Below are 24,104 nucleotides of genomic sequence, written 5' to 3'. Positions count from 1 at the left end.
CATTTGTGTCTCTGCAAAGAAAATTGCAGACGACATTGGCAGCAGAAGAGGTGTGTCTTAGTACAGAGTGAAGGTTGACGTTGAGGAAAGGTAGGCTTGATCGATGGCCTTGGTTCCTTGAGCATAGTGTGAAATTAAAGCAGGTAGGTGGGAGCAAATTGATGGGGGGGGGGGGGGGTCTCGAAGATGGTGAACAATTTAAAATCTTAGGGAAAAATGAGATGAACAATTCCCTATTTCCCCAGATGCTCGTTAGTGTCCACTTGCCAATATTGCAGGGCGGCATTGGTTTCTGCACAAATCGACCAGGTCCTCTGGGTATATCACAGCCAATAACTGGTATGTACACTGTATTTTGTCACTTAAGGTCACAGTAAATCATGGGAAGTGCATAGAAAGCTCATGCACCTACTCCAGTGAGAGTGTTATCGGGTATTCATCATCACAAGCCATGATTAATCCACTGCTGGATGAAGATCTCCCCAAGCTGCCATCATGTCTCATCGTCCTGCGATGTAGCAATCCATCTATCCTCTGCACATGAGCTGATTTCATCTCTCCATCCCTGCCATGGATGTTTCTTCTCTGTGGGTGGTTGCATCCCTTTCCTTGGCTGCCACATTGATCTTAGTCTCGATGACCGGCCATAAACCCTTCAAGTGACGTGTTCTTGCCGATTACATTAGGTGAAATGTTTTAGAAATATAATAAAAAGTGATGGAAGAAATAAATGTCAGTCTTTCGTTGCGCCGTGGCTTCAGATGTGACGTATCATGCATCAGCAGTTGACTCACAAGTGAAGTGTACTATGCTGCAGTGTATATCTTAGGGTGCCACAGTAGCGAAATGTTAACGACCTCGCCTGGTGTACAGGAGGTCGGGGGTTCGATCTCGACCCTGCCGCCTGTATATTTGGAGTTTGCATGTCTCTCTTCCCGTGGTCATGTGGATTTTTCTCTGGGTCTTCCGGTTTATCCCTCCACATTTAGAAACGTGTTCAGAGTATTTGGCTGCTATAAATTTCCACATAAGCCACTTCGTTGAGCTATCATTTGTGGCCAGGTCGCTTTAAAAAAAAAAGCTATACAGCTCAGTGGGCCTTATCTGGTAAAATAATAAATAGTTTCGTTTATAGTTTCTGGATGCCGTGACGGTGTAATGGTTAGCACACTGGAGGTTGCCAGTTAAAATTCGATCTCCCAGCGTGGCAGTTGAAACAATGGGAAAGTTTGTAGTAAACAATGGGTGGGGTAAAGTGTGGGTACGTCCACCTCTTCCAAGATATCTAGCCAGCATGGAAGGGTAGACAAAATAGTGTCTAGAGGGGCTCTTCTTAGTGGTGGCCCTTCCACCAATTACAAGGCTGTACCTTTACCTTATTTTCACAGCACATAAACATTCGGATGGTACTTATTTTTTTAAATGCGTTTTATGATTGGGATTATTTCTTTTTGTTGAATGATGCACAACCGTGGCATTTTTTTGCCTAGTCTAAGGATGCTTAAGGGGCGCTGCAATGTTCCTTATTTTAAACATGTTAAATGACCTAAATGCACAGTATATTTCTGATTTGCTCACCCTAGGCCACAGCAGCTCTGCAACATCGGCTGCGTGCGCTACCGCCGTGGTTCCCCGAGCAAAACCTCCCGTGACTCTTGCTCCTTTTGTGCCGCGTTTGCTCTTTTTTCCCCATCAAGGTGTCCTTAATATTAACGCTTTGTTGTGGCACTTTTCATTGGTGTCTCTTTGCCAGTCCTGAGCAAACCGCAGTAGTAGTAATAATAATAATGGAACAAGGGTGACCTAAACAATGGCTCAATGGGATAGGTAAATATTCGTGTGGTACGTTTCAGGGGAGGTGCCGAGGCCTCATTGTGTTAACTATTTCTTTTTGGGAGGAGTGGGGGGGGGGACAGCCGTGGCGTAGTTAGGCCCACATGATGATCTCTGATGAACAAACACACACGCAGACCCCCACGTCCTTCAGAGTCCCCTCTGCAGCTTAGTGCCAGGCAACCGAAAACATAAAAGCTTAACACATTTTGATCGCAGAAAGCACAAAAGGGGCACAGAAGGACATCTTCCCCGCGAGCGCTATTTATCAAAAGTAAACCTGTTTTTACACCTTGGAAAAACACCAAGCACTTATGGAGCAATGTTCTGCCTCGGCAGCTAATCAGGAGGCAAAGTGCTGTACAAATAATCCACGGTAATACACTATTTCCGCACGCTCAAACGCATGTTGTTTTGTTTGCATGAATGTGATGCGTCTCCATCGGAAATGGGAGAAAAAAAAAACGAGTTGGAGAGCACATCCATTCACAAGAGGCGTGCCTTAGTCTTAACTCTGGGATACAGTAATACCCCGGTTTACGTCGGGGGATGCGTTCCTGAAAGGCGCGATGACGAATATCGAAACGACGTCAATCAAAGCGATTTTTCCATGAGAGCTAAACAAAGACAACAAAGGGTACGGTGACGCTGTGTGTTAATGCGCGCATCTTCATCCGAGACGTACCCACAACGTTAAATTAAATTACTAAAAATACTGTGCTCGGCACCAGTGTACAGAAGTAAACTTCAACACAAATTTTATAGGGTACAATAAGATACGGTACACTATAAAACAAACCACCAAAATACTGCACGTAAATAATATATTGTAGAGTACAGTACATTTCTTTATGCGAGACGCAAATTAGTCCGTGTGCAGGGTAGGTGGAGGTGAAGGCGGATGCGACGGATACGAGAAAGGACGGATTATGCTGCCAGCGACTTAAGTGTGGGTTGAAGCGACGCAAATCAGGTAGTGGTGTTAATAAAGTTGATGATATGTGCCAAACGACGTATATCGGGGTATTACTGTGTGTTTGTTGAACTTTTTCTGCAACGTACGTAGCCAACCGTGCTAACCAGAGTCGCGGAGGAAGGACAACAAACTAAACACAAAAAAACTAAATATTTCTAATGATGATTAAATGATAATTTACAGCGCATGGTCAGACTGACTTTTCATGGTTTCCATCCTCTCTGGTTCTTTTGGTAAAGTCACTTAGATAGAAAAAATAATAAAAGAAAACACGACATTTCGGTCGCAACACAAGCGGCCGTCTTTCCATCGTTCATGTTTTTTTTTTCTACCAAGGAGATCCAAAGGGAAAAATGTAAGAAGGAAAGGTGCAAGCCATTGACCCAGCAGTAGGACGTGACAAGCTGAGAACAGCAGCAGCAACCGGAAGTCCACTTCTGGGTGAAGGTTTCTACACAACTTTTTGCTCATGGTGGTTGACTATACTTAACCATGCTGCCCAGTACCGGATTGGTCAAGTAGGAGGCCCAGAACCGGTTCAGATTTTCACCACTGATGTTAGTTGTTGCCGGGATTCCAGCTTGGTTCGGAGGGGTTCATCGTGTGGTGTCACAACCCACTGCATCTCCGCTCCCCCGTTTCTTATACAAGTGAAGCCAATCGAGTGGTGAGATTATTGTGAAAAAAGGGATAAAGGATTTTTTTTTTAATTCTGGAAATGGAATGAGGCCACTTGGCAGGTATCTGATCACCTCTAGCTGTGTTCCATGCGTGATTGCTCCATAAAAGCGGAAGAGGGGACAATAAAAGGAGGCTATCACCCTGTGCTTGCACCCTGCCGTGCGGTAAATCGGCTTATCAGCCAGCGCATGCTAGCGACTTACTAAACACGACCATGTGCATAAACATACGCATCCATTCAAAGAACAAGTGCTGTTAGCGAGCATCTAATATGTTGCGACAGCCCATTGGCAAGGGCACTTGCACAACGAACCCGGCGACCCTGAGTTTGATTCTCAGTGATGGTTAACATCAGGTGGGGAGTAATATCACAAGTTGTGCATCTCACCTCGGTCCACTTAGACTTAAATGAGTACCTGGTTTGGTAAACGTCAGTATTGGGGAGAAAAAAAAAGTGTGGTGCTGGCCACACTACGCCCTCTTGTGCCATTCTGGTCTTGATCGACACTCACTAATAAACCACACGCACACAAAGATCCCCCGAATATCGATACAGGCTGTTGAGGCAAGTGCTGTTAGTGTGCACCTATGAAGGTCAGCATGGCGCAAGTTTACTGTTAATCAGGCAATCGAAACATGGTGCAAAAACCTTGGCACTCCTATCTGCATTTTACTGTCAAGATATATTTACGTCTCGGCACCAAATTGTAATTGAATTTGGGAAACTGTGGATGGGCAGCTGCTAAGCGTGATGTGGCTGAGACAATGGTTTGCCAGGGCGTAAAATGTTAGGTTTAAAACAGCGTTTGTTTGAACAAGATGACAGTGTCAAGCACCAGCAGGGAAAGCGAAAAGCTTCTCATATTCATGGCTTTCTAACAAAAAAACACAATTAAAAATGTGGAAACATGAGTGAGCAATTCACAGACCAATCTCAAAATAAAACAAGCCGGCAAGCCTGTCCAATAAGTAAGCCACTCCACTGTTGTGGCATGCAAACAAATGTGCAATTGGAAACACGCAAACGCGTGTGCACACACTTTAGGTACACGTGCTTACACCCGTGTTGTGGTGCCCAGCATAGCAATCTTTTTTAAATGTGTTTTTTATTGGGAATATAATCCACCCCCCCCCCCAAAAAAAATATATACTGCTTTTAGCAACTGTATAGATTCTTAAAAATCCACACTCGTTTGAATGCAGGCCCAGGAATCACCATTGAAATGAATGGGGATTATTTTGGGAAAATTTGCAAGCTCTGAAAAATACCGATTCTGACTTCTCCATTCAAACCAGAATCTGATTCTAGCTGAATGAATATTTCCACGCCAGAATCTCTGATAGAATATCATTCAATGAATGGAAAAGTTTACCTTGGAAATGACGCGCAAAACAATTCTGATTTTAGCAAGATACTGTTTTGCTGTGGAATCATTGCATTTGGATACCACTGCAGAATCACCCAGTACGAAGACGCCCTTAAAAAAGCACTTCCTTAATAATTACAGCATCACTATTTCTAGAGCAGGACAATACGAATACATTATAAGGTCGCACTCATTACACACAAAGTGCTTTCCACAAATAAGCCATAATACCTCGCTGATCTCAAGGAGCATAAACCATCACGCAAACGCCGGTCATCCTCGCAGCGGCTTTTGGCTAGCCACTGAACAATATTACGAAGCCACTGGAGCTGTGAACTTTAATATCTAGATAGAAAACTAATTTAAATAACTGCTTTTTGTGTTTAGTTTGTTGTCCTTCTCCTGCACCTCCGATTCGCACGGTTGGCTACGTACGGTGCGAAAGAAGTTCAGCATACATACATATTAGAAGGGCTGTTGCGTGGTGGTGGAGACTAACAAAGGAATGGCAGCCAAAGAAAAGAACACAACTAAGAGGACATCTATCGTGGTGATGGAGCGATGAACTCTGCTAGCATGCGGGAGCTCAGGTGCAGAGATGTAAACAGCTTTGGGGAAGCATTCATCCAGCAGTTGATAGATCATGGCTGCTGCTGATGATGATAATAATGGCTCTTCTACACTACACGTGCCATGCTTCTAAAGATATTCCAAAACCCACGGATGTAAAAACGTTTTGGATTGGAATAACGTCAGCGGTTTCTTCCAGTTACAATACAGCAGAGGTCTACCCTGACCTTGCCGCTCTGAGAGCACAAGACTAATAATAATTCCAAGGTATTTCTGCGCATTTCTGTTTAAATATTTGAACTGCCTGCCACTGCGATAAATCTCGGGCGAGTTTACACAGAGAGCTCATTATTAATGTTTTACGTGCCTGGGGGAGGGGGTGAGGATCTGATTAGAATAGAAAATGTAAAAAGGACCAAAGAGAGAGAACACCTGCCTTGTATCACGGAGGAAATCCCTTTGTAAAGAAAAATGGTTTGAGCACGCCACTAATAACTGAACAAGCTCTCCGCTATCGGTGAAAAGCCGTGGCAGCGAACGCCCCACTGTGTGCCTGCGTTTTACGTTGGATCACCTGCTCAATGCTGACAATCGTGGCTATCTCTACCCTTAGGTCGACTCAGCCTTAAATGAGTGCCTGCTACAGTGTGTAAACATGAGCACTCGGGAGGAAAAAGCGGGAGAGTGTGGTGTTGGTTAGGCCAACGCCTCATGTATTGGCGTTAATAGATGCTCACTAACAGAACTTGCCCGAACAGCCTATATACAAGGCAAAAGAGATAGCTTTGTCTTTGTGTGTGTGTAGTGTAGTGGGTTCGTTCGCGGAGTCCGCTATACACTCAGCAACCTGGGTTCAATTCCCAGCGTGGACAATGAGTTAGCACGCGGTAACTGAACTTGACATGAACCTCCCAAAGGTCAACTGAACTATATATGTGTGTGTTTGTTACAATGTGTATACAGCACTGGGGGAGACAAATGTGGTCAGGCGTGATGCTTGCCACACCGCCTTCTTCTGTTCCATGTGGGCATTAATAGTTTCTGACTAACAGTGAAAGGCTACATGGGCAATATGCTTTTACTTTGGCTGTGTTCGTCTGAATGTGCGTTTGTTTGTGCTTGTAGCCAAATGTATTCAGTTGCATGTGTGTATGTTTATTGTTCGTCTGTGTATGCATGCATGCGATTGTGTGTTCGCAATTGTACCTAGATTCGCTGAGGTGCATGCGTGTTTGTGCTTTAGATCGGTGTATTCAGGCGCACGTGTGTCTTGTTTTGTAAGTCTACGTATGTGTGTTTGGTGGCTTATAGACAGCGGGAGCGGTAGTGTCGTGGTTAGCGCTACGCTACGCTACGAACCCGGTGCCTCGAGTTCGATTCCCGCTCACGGCCAACACCGGTGACGATTGTCTGAAGCGGTCCTGGGCCTCCCCTAGGTCGACTCGGGCTCAAATGAGTACCTGGTGCAGTGTTTAAACATCGCCACTAGGGAGACAAAGGCGGACGGGTGTGGTGTTGGCCACCCACCCCTTCGTGTGCCGTGCCGGCCTTTATAGGTGGTCGCTAACAGCACTTGCCCCAACAGTCTGTTAAAGGCTATACGGGGGATCTTTGTCTTTGTTTGGTGCATTTTCCAGTCATTGGCAGTCAGCCAATCCTAACACCTGGGTCTGAGCCGTGACCTACCAAGTGAACCTTTGATCCTTCAGATGGCCTCAAAATGCACCTAGCCTGGCACAAGTACTGTGGTGACATCACCGTCACTTACTGGTGCATAGCAGCTGTTGTTGTGTATGCAGGAGTAGATGGCAGTATCCCATACCAGGGCGTTTTAGAACACCAACCATGTATACTGGCACGTTGCAAATGGGTTCCTATTCCTATATAATGAATAGGACGAATATGTTTCATACACGGACTTCTAAATAACATATTTCGTCCACTGTGCATATGTATTTGTGTTTGTTGTATACGTTTGCCTGTGCATACATGTGTGTGTATGTGTTCGGTCGTGTAGTGCTTAGTGTACTATGCTGCAAACTCGGCAACCTGAGTTGGATTTCCACTCACAGCCAACATTGGTGAAGGATATCTGAATTGGTCCTGCTGGGCCTCCCCCAGGTAGACTCAGCCTTAAATGAGTACCTCATGTGGTGTGTACACATCAACAGTGGGGAGACCCACACGGCCAGGCGTGATGCGCCAACCCCGACTTGACCCGCATTATTAGGTGCTCGCTAACAGCACTTGCCCCAGAAGTCTGTTAAAGGTTGTATGGGGGACCTTTGTCTTTATATGTATGTGCATGTGTGTCTCTGTGCATGGCAGCTTGCGTGTGAGTATTTTTTTCTCCATCTGCTTGCCTCCTGAGAGGGCTCATTAGCAAGAAGCTTAGTTCTCAAAGTGGATGTGGATTTAACAGATTATTGGATAGATTTAAATGCGGTTTCCCACCCCTTATATTATTTATCAACATACAACCCCAGGCATTAAGTAAACGCTTAATTAACACTTCACTAGAGTGAGATCACATTAATGCACTAATACTCCCACGTTCTTTGATTATGCATTTAATTTCCGAGAAAACTTTACTTTTTTAAGACCTGGTGGAGGACAGGACTTGTTACATGGGGCCTTAAAGTTACCCTTTTGTTTAAAAAAATGTCAGCAAGTGTGATGTCATTTTAGAAATATCGGTGTAATCATTATTGCTTAAATCATTTATAAACTTGCTCGGTATTTAAAAAATTTATTGGATATGGGTGCTGGGTTATAAAGAGTTAAATTACGCAACGGCTGGGACACTTCGATCTCCTCAGAGACCGCCCGATCGCCAAACCCGCAGTGTCGTGTGGTGTCTGCAAGTTGTGGCCATGGGGCATGCGGTGTGTGTGGTTTGAGCGCGTGAGCAGTGTAAGATCCAGGGCTCTTGCACTTGTGATAATACAAAAAAAACAAGAGTTCATATCCAGGTAAATTAAGTACAGCTCGCTCCTCGAGTTATAGTTCGTGGATTAAAACACAACTATTTTAATGCGTGGTAACTTTGTCCAGGGTGGAGTAGTGGTGTGATGGTTAGTCCATTGCGCTTGGAACCCACCCAGGCTGAGTTTGATTCCCAGCTATGGCTATACATCAGTGGGGAGTCATATCTAAAACGTTCCTAGGCTCAACTTGTCACCAACTCACAATGACCACCGTGGTGAAGCATGGTGAAACGTGTCAATCGTGGATTGTGGATTGACACGTCATCGAATTGTCGATGACGTGGTCATGCACATTGTTGTAGCATTGCTGCTATGGGCAGTGGTGTAAGGAATGAAATGGAGCCGTCTGTCCAATTCCATTTTATATATAACCCCGGCCAGTCGGCCCCGGTGCAGTTGCACGGCCTGCAAACTCGATAGCTGCACCACCGCTAATGCACACACGTGCATGGGAAGCATCGTGCGTGCTGGGGCAATGCGGCTGTGTTTATTATGCATCAGGAACCAGCCGTGAGCCCACGCGGGTTCCTGCCAGCGGGCAACATAGCACTGGCCTGAGAAGGCATACGGATCAAGAGGCTAAGAATTCGCCAATCAATATCAAGGTTGAATATTAACACCGGCTCACCACTCAGTGGAGCATGTCAAGGTTGCATATTAACTTGGCAAGCACCCTGCTGAGTGGGCCACTCTTGGGCCTTTCAACTTGTTAAACTTCACGGGGCTGAAACGCCTGGTGCGCTTCTCATCTCATCTTCTCATCCATCATCTCAGGCACCGGGGTTGCACTTCAGTGTGTGCTGAAACATACAGAGCTCTGAGTCGGCCAAATACTTGGCTCAGACATACCGGGGTGACTTGGCAATGTAGTGAGCAGTGGAAATGAGTGTGGTTCTTCTGCTCGTTTGTATGGACATTGAGTAGCGATGATAATTTTACACCCGAATTTTAAATCCAGTAGGCCGCTCGCATATCCTGGAAATTCTTATACAGGGCAGGAGTTCACGATGTGTTTGATTGCTTGGTGTGGCGCGCTGCCGTGATAATTTTAATTTTCTATTTGTGGAAAAATATTGTATTTTCCATTCATGAAATAGATGTTCAACCTCCTGTAGCCAGTTAAATTATGATTTACTCAGGAGTTTTTGTGCGGGAAAGGAAGGAGGGTTGAATGGTGTTTTTTTTTTATTAAATCAAAGTTAGGAACTCTGGCGGTTTCCCGGATATATTTAAGGGGTGTGGAGAGGAGGCATTTTAAATGAACCGCATTTGTACCGTATCTCCACATTAAAATGAAATATATATTTTTGGTTGATATGCCTATTGGTTTTTTAGAATTATGTCGACGAACATCAGTTGGTTAACATCAGCTGGTAAACATTGAAGCCTTTCAGACCCGTTTTTACCTTCTCTGTCTCATCATCAGAATCTGTAAGGCCAACAGCCTGAAAAAAACACATGTTTTATCTTTATGTGAAATGGAGGTTGATTTATTGCTTTCATTTATTACACATCCATACCGATTAATGCAACAGTGATCATGCTCACGTTGACTATTAACCCATCATGATTTTTCAGACACAGCTGGAGGTTATAGGATTATTCATTGCTAACTTTTTTTGGTCGGTGAAAGGCAATGCTGTGTCTGGCCGTGGCTTGTAGCCTCGAGTCCAGGTTCACTTTGACCAACTGTGGAAGAGGACACTCCTGTTAATTTTACTGTAACACTTTTAAGTTGCCTGTTTGTGCCCTGAGGTTGTGCTGGCCCATTGGGGGGGGGCTCTAAACCCCGTCCAATTTCAAAGAATTTTAAAATCTCAGAACACAGTTTAATTCCGCGCAGTGTTTCAAGACTGAGCTTGTGTGGAAGCTGGATGACACAGATGTGCAGTGACAGAGGGGCTAAGGGGTTAATGTTGTACCACACCCTGTGTTTCCCCACCCCTCCCCACCTCAACCGCTGAGGAGTCAATTAATGAGTGATTTAGTGGATCGTTTGTCCCAGCGTGTGTTAAATGAGGAGGTGTTGGAGAAATAACAAGGCCAACTCCGTGGGTGAGCCACATTTATTTTGAGGCTTGACACCACTCTAATAGGGCCTAATAGTGTGTGAACAGTGTTCTCAAATTTCACAGCCAAAAGCATCAAGCAATATATTCCCAGCCCTTGTGTGCCGAGTAACGCACCTCACTCGCCAGCCCATGCCCGGATGAAGTTACTTGAAAGTCTCAACAATGTGTAATTGAGTCAAGTTCTTAAAAAAAAAAATCCATGTTTGTCATTAAAGCAGATGCCTTCCAGCTTGTAAAACACATTATCGAATTCCTTCGGCTGGGGGTTAATGAAAGGTGCGCTGCAGAGCGCGTTCCGCACGTGGAAATCAACGCCGCGGCTCGCTGGAACGCACGCGCCTGTGCCAAAGTCGATCTTAACCAGAAAGATATCTGCTCGGGATGGAATGCAGGGACGGGGTACGTGGACCATGAAGTCCCGTTTCATTGTTCCCAGCGTTGGAAAAGACAAAAAAAATAACTTTGTTCAGAGTTTTTTTGAAAAACAATAACGATAAAAGCTTGCGCTATGATTAAAAACGTTTGTCTATAAGTGCATCGGTATGTTGCCGTGTTATATGAACGTATCAAAACCGTGAACATTGTTTAAGGAAATGGAACAAAGCGTTGATAAATGCATGCAGAAACATGCGAGGTGCATGCTTGGAACTTCACCGGAAGATAGGAATACATCATTTCGAGAACAAAACTCGAGTTCGATACATCATGTTGACTGTTAAAACATTCAACATGACGTGCTGTTAGAAGGGATGATGGTGAGTGGTCAAGGCTAATGATGGAGTGACAACCAAAGGCAGCAACATGCCTGAGAGGATGTCCACCGTGGATAGACGAAGCGATTTAATCAGCTGGCGTGCAGTAGCCATATGAAAGTTTGCATCGGAATATTGAGAGGTGGCAACGGCTGGGAGAAGCCTTCATCCTGCAGTGGATAGTTCACGATGACGACAATAACACCTTGCACATAGCAGCAAGGCAGAGTCGTCATTTGTGCGATGCGAGTGAAAATGTACGAAGTGACTCAACATCCTCGTCTACACAGCACCTCCTTAAGCCCTCTTTTCATTTTGGGAAAATAGACTGCCCCGGATTATTTTTAAACAATATTTTTTTTTTACCTGCTGTTAAAAGCACAAGTATAGTGCATAAGAAGTCTCATAAGCTCATTTCCAGTGGCCCTCAATGAACATTCAGACCACACCGTCCGGCTCAAGAAAAGGGGCGCATCAGCTCACCGCGTGTGTCGCAGTGGGCCTCCCATGACCTTGCTTTTTTTCGTCAACCAAAACAGCGCCTTTTTAGCAGCTTAAATATCTGCGTCAAATACATGTGCACTGTGCGCATTAAAAGGGTTTTTTTTCCCTCTTCCTCCTACTGCTGCTGCTCACAACTTGATCTAATGGATTTCAAGTGCCGACAGTGAGAGCCCGGGATATTAACGTTCACGAAGAAGCCTGTTTATTTTTAAGGATTATGGCTCTTTTGGCGGAAGTGTTAAAACGTTAAACATTGGCGCAGCGCCGCGCAGAATTGAAGAACCAAATGCGAAGTCTTGGAGTGAGCGTCGCGTGGTTGTTGTGTCGTGCAGGTGAGCGCGCACTCTCTGCGCTATCGTTTTTGTGAAAATGCGGTCACTCATTTGTCTTTGCTTCTCCCCCCCCAACAAACCCCCACCCCTGCCCCCAAAATCTGTCTCTTCAGCTGCTGTGGAAGGGAAAGGAGAAAGCGGAGAGGAATTCTTCCAAAAGGTACATTATGGACATTTAATGTAATATGTAGTCTTACTAAAATAGTCAATCTTGCTCTAAATGGCAGAGTGAGGTGAGACATTGTTTATGGATTACTTTTAAGTTTCTGGCAGCCTTTCCTACTCTCTCATAATCCTCATTGTGATAAATAACTTGGAATTGCTTAAAAATCTTAATAATTTCAACTTGTAATGCACTGCTTTAAAATTCCCTCCCGAGCTCTGCGATCTTTTATATATTAAGGTGCTATCACCCAATTGATGAGTGTGGGAGGAAACCGGAGCACCCGGAGAAATACCACGCGTGCCAGGGTGCAAAACTCTATCCCATACAGATGGAACAGGTGGGATCCACATTTGCTGTACCGCTGTCTGCTGGTAAGCCAGGGTATGGGACCTCTATGCCCATAGGAAGGCAGTTTCCCAACCTTTGTGTGATCCACCAAGCCTCTCCGCCAGAGTGCTGGATTACAGGCATGCGTCACCACCGCCCGACTAAAATGTGTAAGAGTGGGTATGGATTGTTTCATGTATATGTGTCACATGTTTACACGCGCTAATTTTGAAGGTATTTTTTTACGGGCATATATAGTGAGGGAAAAAAGTATTTGATCCCCTGCTGATTTTGTATGTTTGACCACTGACAAAGAAATGATCAGTCTATAATTTTAATGGTAGGTTTATCTGAACAGTGAGAGACAGAATAACAACAACAAAATCCAGAAAAACGCATGTCAAAAATGCTATAAATTGATTTGCATTTTAATGAGGGAAATAAGTATTTGACCCCTCTGCAAAACATGACTTAGTACTTGGTGGCAAAACCCTTGTTGGCAATCACAGAGGTCAGACGTTTCTTGTAGTTGGCCACCAGGTTTGCACACATCTCAGGAGGGATTTTGTCCCACTTCTCTTTGCAGATCTTCTCCAAGTCATTAAGGTTTCGAGGCTGACGTTTGGCAACTCGAACCTTCAGCTCCCTCCACAGATTTTCTATGGGATTAAGGTCTGGAGACTGGCTAGGCCACTCCAGGACCTTAATGTGCTTCTTCTTTAGCCACTCCTTTGTTGCCTTAGCCGTGTGTTTTTGGTCATTGTCATGCTGGAATACCCATCCACGACCCATTTTCAATGCCCTGGCTGAGGGAAGGAGGTTCTCACCCAAGATTTGACGGTACATGGCCCCGTCCATCGTCCTTTTGATGCGGTGAAGTTGTCCTGTTCCCTTAGCAGATAAACACCCCCAAAGCAAAATGTTTCCACCTCCATGTTTGATGGTGGGGATGGTGTTCTTGGGGTCATAGGCAGCATTCCTCTTCCTCCAAACACGGCGAGTTGAGTTGATGCCAAAGAGCTCCATTTTGGTCTCATCTGACCACAACACTTTCACCCATTTGTCCTCTGAATCATCAGATGTTCATTGGCAAACTTCAGACGGGCATGTATATGTGCTTTCTTGAGCAGGGGGACCTTGCGGGCGCTGCAGGATTTCAGTCCTTCACGGCGTAGTGTGTTACCAATTGTTTTCTTGGTGACTATGATCCCAGCTGCCTTGAGATCATTGACAAGATCCTCCCGTGTAGTTCTGGGCTGATTCCTCACCGTTCTCATGATCATTGCAACTCCACGAGGTGAGATCTTGCATGGAGCCCCAGGCCGAGGGACATTGACAGTTCTTTGTGTTTCTTCCATTTACGAATAATAGCACCAACTGTTGTCACCTTCTCACCAAGCTGCTTGGCAATGGTTTTGTAGCCCATTCCAGCCGTGTGTAGGTCTACAATCTTGTCCCTGACATCCTTGGAAAGCTCTTTGTTCTTGGCCATGGTGGAGAGTTTGGAATCTGATTGATTCATTGCTTCTGTGGACAGGTGTCTTTTATACAGGTAACAAGCTGAGATTAGGAGCACTCCCTTTAAGAGTGTGCTCCTTATCTCAGCTCGTTACCTGTATAAAAGACACCTGGGAGCCAGAAATTTTTCTGATTGAGAGGGGGTCAAATACTTATTTCCCTCACTAAAATGCTAATCAATTTATAAAATTTTTGACATGCGTTTTTCCGGATTTTTTTTATTGTTATTCTGTCTCTCACTGTTCAAATAAACCTACCATTAAAATTATAGACTGATCATTTCTTTGTCAGTGGGCAAACATACAAAATCAGCAGGGGATCAAATATTTTATTCCCTCATTGTACATATGTATGCGAATATAATGTGTCTTCCAATAAATACAATTTATTTAATCATGTAAGAGCATTAGAGATACATTTTCTTTTGTAAGAAAGACTAGCATTATTGTATTTACACAGGAACAATCGTGATGTTGCTTTCTCACAATTTAGTTATGGGCGAACATAAATGCGTGTAATTGAGTTATTGGCAGTGCGACACAGTTGCTCGTTCTAATAAACAAATTAAGTGCAGCTACTATAAATTTTACAGCTGTCGGCACACTTTAGTAAAAAAGGCTCTGCTAACCATGCAGTCCGGCTGAGTGTCAGGAGTGATTACAGCTGAGCCACCCAGCTGTTTTAATATACCAGCCTCAAAGACTCTGCTGTCCAGCCACTGTGATTCATATTCGTTGTGGGTTTGTTCAAAATAAGTAGGAGTGGAAAGATTCCCCCACCCTGCTGCTATAAATTGTCACGATTCAGGGCTGAGATTGCATTAACAGAATCGATGCTTTTTTTTAAACTAGCTTATATACCCGACGTCTGCCTGGGCCAAAAAAATATTTAAAACTACTCTTAAAATCTAACAGTGCGTACTGACTGTGGTGGTACCTGCTATGATTACAGCAGTGCATCCCGACTGTGGTGGTACCTGCTATCGTTACAGTAGTACATGCTGACCTAATAGCAGTATTTATCGACTCAACAGCACAAAGTACTTACCTGACAGAGTGGCGTGGTGAGGCCTAGTTCCATGCAGAGCCTCTGGCCTCGCCTAGATTGTCCAGCCGGTCGAGGTGGCACCTTGGCAGGCTGGGACTGGGCTGCGACCCCTGACCCCCCCCCCTCCCAGCCACGATCTCCCCGTCCGCTCTGCAGTAATATCTACGGCCTATAGTGGTAGCATATAGCGACTGTATAGTAGTAACTGCACGCATCGGGGTGGGGGGGGACATCACACAGTGAAGAATTTACCTGAGCGTTTAGTGTATTTATAAAGCATTTTTAACGCGAAAGAAAATGTCCCTCTCACTCCCGCCGAAGGCGTGCGACTTGGCATGGGCCGTCCCCCCCCACCAAAGGCGCGTGAGTTGGTATGGTTGTGCGAGTTGGTGTGGTCGCGCACGCATCATAAATACATAAATAAAAGGAAGCGCAAAAAAATCGCTAATTAAACTAATTGAAAGTTGAGGGATGTGAAAAAGGAATAGCGCTTGCTCACGGCAGGGCTTACGGCGTGGTACCTGGCTATTTTTATTCTACGTAAACCCCACCGTTGGAGAGCCAAATCCTTCGCAAGCATGCGAAACACAAACAAACCCACAAACCCCACCACAAACCCACAGACAAATTTTAACTTTTATATATATAGATAGAAGATAGATTGCGGTGAATGGTAGCGCCTCTAGTGGCTGGCACTTTGACATGAACCCATTAGATACAACAAATACTCATCGAAAAACAAGTCGAATCTCACGCACGCAATATCATTATATGAATACATCAATACCTTGTTTCACCCCAAATATAAAGTAATATTAAGTTTTACGTTGTTGTTGCTCATTGTGTAAAGTAAATACGAAATGTAATTTTAATTCGTTGCTTAGACGTAAAGGGTTTGTATTAACTGTCAATGTGTAAGGGATCTGCGAGCCACCCTCACGCACCAATCACACGCACGGGAATACACTAGACGGGGGTCAAGGGTTAAAGGGCACTGACGTCATCCGGATCAGGCGTGTGGGATGAGGATGTGTATTGGGAACGAGGGCGGAGATGGAGGGTATAAACAGGGGCTGTGAGACGCGTGGTCAGGGTTGGTTTTGGAACGAGTGTGGCTGTGGGTTGAAGAATAAACCTGTGCGTAAACCAGTCTCCGACTCGTCTTCCAATGTATTAACATCAACAACAAAAAGCCCCACTTATCATCAGCTTTATCTATAATGTATCCACTGCTGGATGAACGCCTCTCCCAGGCCATTGCCATCTGTTATGACCTCGCGACCGTGCACCTCCTTCGCCTCACACGAGAGCCGATTCCATTGCGAGATGTAAACAGGGCAAATAATGCTGCGTTAACGATGCGACACATCCGAGAGGACGTCCACCGAGCAGTTGGAGCGATGAAATTGGCCCGTGCGTGGGTTGCCAGGTAGATTCTAGCAACGCAGGACCCTAAGAGATGGCTGCGACTTGGGGAGACCGTAATCCTGCATCGGATTGCCCATGGCTGATGTTGACAATGATGGCAGGTCAACAAGTGAACCGACGTAATGAAAAAAGTTCCGAGAACCGTTTTTCACTTGGGAAAATGCAATGGCTCAAAATGCCATGACTGCTGGCAAACGCAAACACCGGAAAATGCCCCGACACCCCGTTGGTGGTGAAGTTCGCTGTGGCCCACGTAGACGTGGCTGTTTGAGAAGATATTGAAAATTGCTGCCCCAAGGTTAGGTACACTTTTAAACATTCCTGTGATAGCAGTGGCTCTCCCTGTGCCAACATACACACAGCAAAAAAATCCCACTCTGCGTGCCCCACATAACAAAGGGATGCTTGAGGTCTCCGCAGCAGCTGCGTACTTTTTTGCACGGCACGGAGTGAACGCGTTCTATCCTCTCTCTACACAAAGCGTGGCGGCCTGCCATGATTATAACTCATTTACTAACAAGGTTAATGCACTGTGATCATACTATCATCGTCAATATTGATCAACCATGGTCATTCCACTAATGGATGAAGGCTTGCCCACGCCGCTGTCACCTCTAACAATCAGGCGATGTAATAATCCACTGAGCACCCGCACACAACGAAGATTTCATCAATCCGTCTCCTTGGATTAGTGGACGTCCTGTCGGATGCATCCCGCTCGTTGGCTTCCTTGGATGCCATTACTCCTGATCATCATCCATCAATCCCTTCTAGTGATGTGTCTGATCATACGTAATGCAGTTTAACACGTAGGCTTTCGCGACCAAAATCATCCATAATAGAGGTTTGTGGGTTAGATCACGTAAATATATAAATGTGTCGTTAAAACCCGCCATCACCCAACACAGCCAACTAGTAAGGGTTGTCATGTAAACAGAACATGCCAATTCGTCACTAGTACAGCACACCGGTGTGTTGGAGAGCCAAGCCATAACATTTACAATCTGAGTACGATGTTTCGCCAGTAATTACAACTAAATCTTGACTTAAAGCAGGAATTCATATTCTTTGGGTCTTTCAGTAAAGTCACGTAGATAGGTTCAAAGAAAATAACAAAATAACAAAAACCTACGATGTTTCGATCGCAACACAAGCGGTCGTCATCAGAAAAAGGGGGCTGATAATTGTTTTAATGCGGTGGGCTCACACGAATTTAATTTCTCCAAGACGAAGGTACTTTGCAAACCCATTGGCCATCAACAAAGATTTGTTCATGAAGCCATCCATATTTATAGACACAAACACAATTTCAACCGAGAAGATGGGTACAAACTGAGCAATCATTGGAAGGACGTTATTAACCAGTTTTAGTCATAACTGGCTGAGATGTTCCCAGCCTACCACCTTCCGATGTTATTTGTTATTTTCGGCCCTCTGATTTTTTACATTAACAGATTAAATTTCTCACTAACACAGCTACCTCGCGTGCCGTCCTCGAGGCTGCTGCTTCACGTTCTTCCATTAAGATGCTAATCTCTTACATTAACATAGCCACTTTGGCACGCTCGCCATGGAGGATGCTCGGCGATCTTCCATTGACATGCTAATTTTTGCCTGCAGCCCTTTGATTGGTGGAAAGCCCACAACCGCCGCGGCCGCGGCCCACCACTTGCATTGGTATTGGCTGCTTACATTTGGGCTACGCCCATTTCAAACCCTTATAAGCAGTTGTCTTTAGAAGCTAACCCCCTCTTCCTGATCCGATCAAAACGTCGTAGTTTTTTGTTATTTTCTTATTTTCTTTGAACATATCTACGTGACTTTACCAAAAGACCCAAATAATATAATTACAACTAGCTTCATCAGGCGACAGCCAGATCTGTGAAGTCTTGCTGTTTCGTTCCTTATATAGAGGCATAGATGTGTTGACCGTGCAGCTGCGCTCTTGTGCATGTGGGGGGGGGGGGATTACTGAGGGAACGTACATTATGCATTATGTGAGCCATTTGAACTTGTCCTTCTTGTCTATTGTTTATTAAAATAGCCCTACCAACGGTAATCCCTATTGAAGTACGCTGCCCTTTGTAGGCATGCATTTAAATAATGTATTATTTGATGATTCGCTTCCACGTAGCATTAAGGCGGTAGCTATCTGAACAGTTAAAGTTATTTGAATTTCTTTCAATTTCGATAGATTATCTAATTTGTTTTGGCCAGTAGTAGCTGATTTTGCACAAAACTTCAACATCAAAATCAATTGAGTGTCCTTGTTGGCAAGCATGTTCTGCTACTGCTGAAAGTTGTATTTTGGATAATTTAATATTTCTCTGATGTTCTATTAGTCTCGTGCTGACCATTCGTCCTGTTTGCCCAACATAACATTTACCACACGTGCAGTTAATCCCGTACACACCTTCTGTTAATAGCTTTCTTTTGTACCAGATATTAATTTCTGTATTTTATGTACCGTGCCAAATCTTACTCGGATGTTTTTTTCTTTTTCCAAACATCTGGCTAGTTTATCAGTTACTCCCGCAATGTACGGTATTTTGATCGTTTTAATTACTTGGACAGTTTCAATGCTCTTGTTATTTGATTTGGTTTTGGTATTCAATGCCCTGTTGATTTGTACATCATTGTAACCCTTCATTTGCAGCGCTTCTTTAACATGTTGAATTTCACTTCTCAGGCTGTCACCATCTGACACTTTTTTAGCTCGATGAATGAGCGTCCTGATACGAGCAGATTTCTGTGCAGGGTGATGGTGTGACTGCATTCAGATAGGCGTCAGTATGCGTTTTCTTTCGGTAAACACCGTGTTATTTTACCATTTCTACCCCGTCCGAGCAGAATATCCAGTGATGGTAAACTTCTGTCAGCTTCCACTTCCATGGTGAACTAGATGGATGGGTTTTTGCAAGTTGAGATGATTTAGAGATGCGTTCAGTGTATCTTTGCCGTGTGGCCAGACCACCAATGTGTCATCCACATATCTAAACCAAGCAGAGGGGTTTAGTGTGATAATTGTTTTTTTTACCCTTTTATCTGGCAACAAAACTGACACCTTTTTTTACAAGGAGTCAGGTTTACATTGACCACAATACCTGCGGTCGGAACGCAAACAAAAAACAACTACTCTAATAATGTATGCACTGTCCTTGAAATTGATTGGTCCACACCCAAGACAGCATTTTTTAGAGCCTCGTCTCACATGGTGTTGGACCAGAAGACGCCAAAATGCACACAACTCAAAGGCAATGCACCATCAGAGTATGAGAGCTCGGGGTAAGAATTTACACCATTGGAAACCTCATTTGCCAGTAACAAAATATGATAATTGTTTTTTTACCCTTTTATCTGGCAACAAATCTGACACCTTTGTGTCCAATCAATTTCAAGGACAGTGCATACATTTTCTTTGGTTCTTTCGGTAAAGTCCCGTAGAATGAGAATAAAATAATAAATTGATAAAATAAAATAACACAATAATATTCTCACGACGTTTCGTGCATACATTATCAGAGTTGTTGTTTTTTGTTTGCGTTCCAACCGCAGGTATTGTGGTCAATGTAAACATAACTCCTTGTAAAAAAAAGTGTCAGTTTTGTTGCCAGATAAAAGGGTAAAAAAACAATTATCATATTTTGTTACTGGCAAATGAGGTTTCCAATGGTGTAAATGCTTACCCCGAGCTCTCATACTCTGATGGTGCATTGCCTTTGAGTTGTGCGCCTTTTGGCGTCTTCTGGTCCAACACCATGTGAGACGAGGCTCTAAAGAAAGCTGTCTCGGGTGTGGACCAATCAATTTCAAGGACAGTGCATACATTATCAGAGTTGTTGTTTTTTGTTTGCGTTCCGACCGCAGGTATTGTGATCAATGTAAACATGACTCCTTGTAAAAAAAGGTGTCAGTTTTGTTGCCAGATAAAAGGGTAAAAAACCAATGATCATATTTTGTTACTGGCAAATGAGGTTTCCAATGGGTTTAGTGTGCTTGAAGCTATTGCTTTTGTTTAAAAATCTTCCATGTACAAATGAGCGATCACAGGAGACAAAGGAGAGCCCATTGCTGCTCCTTCCTTTTGTTGATCGAAGTTACCTTGCCACAAGAAGTAAGTGTTCTTTAGACAGTGTTCAGCTAGTCGTGGGACATCTTTCGCTAAACCTTTGTTCGTTACCAGAGTGTCGAGTAATTTAATTGACTCGTTGACCGGACCCCTCGTGAACAGAGAGGTCACAACAAAACTTACGAGAATATCATTAGGGTTAAGCTTAATATCTGTAATTATATTTACGAGATGTTCAGAGTTTTTGATGAACGAAGAGGTCCTACCGATGTAGGGCTGTATTTGTTTCGTTACATATTGTGCTAATTTGTACGTGGCAGAGCGTATTGTACTAACTATGGGTCTTAATGGGACATCAGGTTTGTGAATTTTTGGTAGCCCATAAAGTCTTGGTGGTTTTGATGCGCTTGGTTTGATCATACCGACTTGGCAATGATTGCCGTTGTATTACGTTCCAAGGTGCTGGTTGGGTCTTGTTTAATTTTAAGGTAAATCTCTGATTTTATTATCAGAGTCCTCATGAGGCATCACAGCAGTCCATCAGCCCTTATCAGCAGCAAGAATTTTGATATCTTTATTTGCTCTCAATTCTCTTCAGGTTTTTGCTTTACTGAAGTTAATATTTGTTTTTGGCAATTTGCTGTTCTCAATAATTTTGGCAACCTCGTGCCTAGTCACCTCAGCTTGATTATGGGGGAGATGTCTAACTCTTGATTCCACTTCAGGATTGTACGTGGGGCAACAGCAAAGTTAAGACCTTTAGACAGGACTGAAACCATATCGCTGGATAATTAAACGTCAGTCATGTTGATAACCGTTTTGTTTATAAAATGTTAGTTGTCAACACATCTACGGCTGTATATAAGGAACGAAACAGGTGGACTTCTCCACAAATCTGGCTGTCGCCTGATGAAGCTAGTTGTAATTACTGGCGAAACGTCGTACTCAGATGGTAAATGTTGTGGCTTGGCTCTCCAACACACCGGTGTGCTGCACTAGTGAGAAATTGGCATGTTCTGTTTACGTGACAACCGTTACTAGTTGGCTGTGTTGGGTGGTGGCGGGTTTTAACGATACATTTATATATTTACGCGATCTAACCCAAAAACCTCTATTATGGATGATACGTAATGCACTTTAATTGGGAAATCTGTTTGTGCAAAGGCAATAAAACATCGCAGGAGTAAAAAAAAACGGTGGGTGGTAAATCAAACACTTTTTGTTTACATTGGCATTGCACCCGTAGAGCCCTGTGTGATGATATGGTTCACATTGTTGCAGAATGAATTATTTTACGATAAAACTGTGGAGATGACACTCACATGCTGGTTAAGATGGCACCATACCGAGGCAGGAGTGGCCAACGGGAATGTTGGGAGGATTCATGTCGGGGGTGTACATGCTTTCTAATGCCAATGATGGGTGGGAGCGGTGGTGCAGCGACCTGAATTCGAATCCGGGGCACGGCTAACATGAGCAGCGAGTGATTTCTTAGGGTCCCCTTCACCAACCAGCACTGTCTCACGGGAATTGGAAGGCAGTGAATCGACAGAGGGATGTAAATCATCATTTATTGTCATTAACGATATTGGTGTCTGCTCGTCTGAATGACAATATTTACTCGAGCCTGCTAAAGTAAATTTACTCTCGGGCGTCAAATAGTATAACATACGATTGGACCGCGTGGCTCAAACAACAAGGCCGACAAGAGTACACAACAAGTGGGTCGCTTCTGTAACGATATTCCCCGCTTTAATATTTACGGGCCCGCAGTAAACTTCAAGTCCCTGGGGATGAGGCAAGCACGCTCGCCCGCCGCTGGTTCGCATGGGGGCCGGGGACGTGCGCGCGGCTCAACGGAGCTTTTGTTTCCCGTGAATGAACCTGTTGTTAGCGCATCCTGCAGGTGTAACGCAAGCGGCCGTGCCCTCCGCAGAATGGGGGGGGGGACCGGGCGAGGTGGAGGGGGAGAGCAGCAGAAGAAGGGTTTGTCAGCTTCACGATCTGAGATCGCAATCATACGGTCCATTTGATTCCCCTCCTCCCCCCCCCCCCCCAAAAAAAAAATCACTACCCCACGGATTGATTGAGAGGACGCCGTTAGCCGCAGACATTTACAAGTGGTGTTTAACCTTCGGGAAACCTAAGCGCACGTGCGCTTTAACGGTAATAAAACTGACGTTTAAAGGGGATTGTTTTTCTCTTCCTTCACTCCCGTTGGTCTGCCTGTGAAGTGTAACCGCATTTTAAATGGCAGGTTAAACTAAAAAGGCCATACATACTGTTATGTAGTTAATGCCAAATAAGTGTTCGAAACAACTGGGGATAGATACATGTTTATACAGAGAACGTGTGCGCATGTATGCTGCATGTCATGTACGTATGCCACACAGGAGGTGTGTGTGGGTAATATAATTATGAGACAAGACAACATTGGTCATCCGATGGATAGACTGTGGCCATCCGATGGAAAGACTGATCCTCACCATTAGATTAGGATTATCCACTGATGGCTCAGGGCTGAAAATGGAGAGGAACAATGTCCAATTCTTAATCAAGCCATCAAAATTCCATCTCACGTGAAGATACAATATTATTCCACTCAATATATATATGAATTGGTATTATTTTACACTTGATCATCCACAATGGTGCATAATACGTTCTTCAAGTTTGTTGTTTTGTGCTGGTCAGGCTCTATAACTAGATTGCATCTAGCAACACAGGAACATGTGTTTAACAAATGAGACTCAGAAAGTCGAAACTAATCGTTTACCTGAAAAACAATGGTGCTGTGAAACATTGTTTCTGAAATTCCATAGGGTCATGGACAAAATGTAGTATTGTTACGTGGGTAGTCTGAAATTTGGTCCTCATTATGACAGTATAATAATATTTAGTTTTATATACCATCGCCGTTCATGCAAATTGCACCTCACAATCAGTGAGGAACCACAGACAAGCTGCAAGGCAGCCAGGTGTTAGGATGGCACCAACAATTTACAAAGCTCTGCTGTTCCCTGTATATGAAAATATTTCTGCCAATTATGATACATAATTATTATAATCATAATTATTCCAATTAATGAGTGTTTATACATGTTACACATGAGAACACTTCGACACATTGTTAGACCAGAGGACGCCAAAAGGCGTCCTCACACCATTTTGAGACGAGGCTCAAAAGAAAGCTGTATCTGGTGTGGACCAATCAGTTTCAAAGACAATGCATTTATTATCAGAGTACTTTTATGTTTGCATTCTGACCACAAGTATTGTGGTTAATGCAGACATGATTCCTTGTAAAAGGTTTCAGTTTGTTATTTTAACATCTTAACACCTGTTTTGTTTTTTTATTTAAAGCTTTCGTGACTGCAGGGATTCATATTCTTGGTTCTTTCGGTAAAGTCACGTAGAAGGGATGATGATTGCTTGTGTTGCAGTCGAAACGTCGTGAGAATTTTATTGTTTTATA

The 24,104-nt window shown here is 44.0% G+C and overlaps 1 protein-coding gene across 2 annotated transcripts in view; it reads left to right on the top strand.

Annotated features, from left to right (window-relative positions):
- BICC1 (BicC family RNA binding protein 1) overlaps window positions 1-24,104 on the top strand; it is a 104,752-nt gene that overhangs the window by 16,567 nt on the left and 64,081 nt on the right. For both annotated transcript variants that reach the window (XM_032949601.2, XM_032949602.2), the window contains exon 2: window positions 12,188-12,234. In XM_032949601.2, coding sequence (XP_032805492.2) covers window positions 12,188-12,234 — 47 coding nt within the window. The remainder of the gene's footprint in view (window positions 1-12,187; window positions 12,235-24,104) is intronic.

This window comes from Petromyzon marinus, chromosome 8, assembly GCF_048934315.1.
Source record: "Petromyzon marinus isolate PM22_M1 ecotype Great Lakes invasive population chromosome 8, UKy_Petmar_22M1.pri1.0, whole genome shotgun sequence".
NCBI classification, from domain to species: Eukaryota; Metazoa; Chordata; class Hyperoartia; order Petromyzontiformes; family Petromyzontidae; genus Petromyzon; species Petromyzon marinus.
This window is presented reverse-complemented; position numbering and strand designations above follow the sequence as displayed.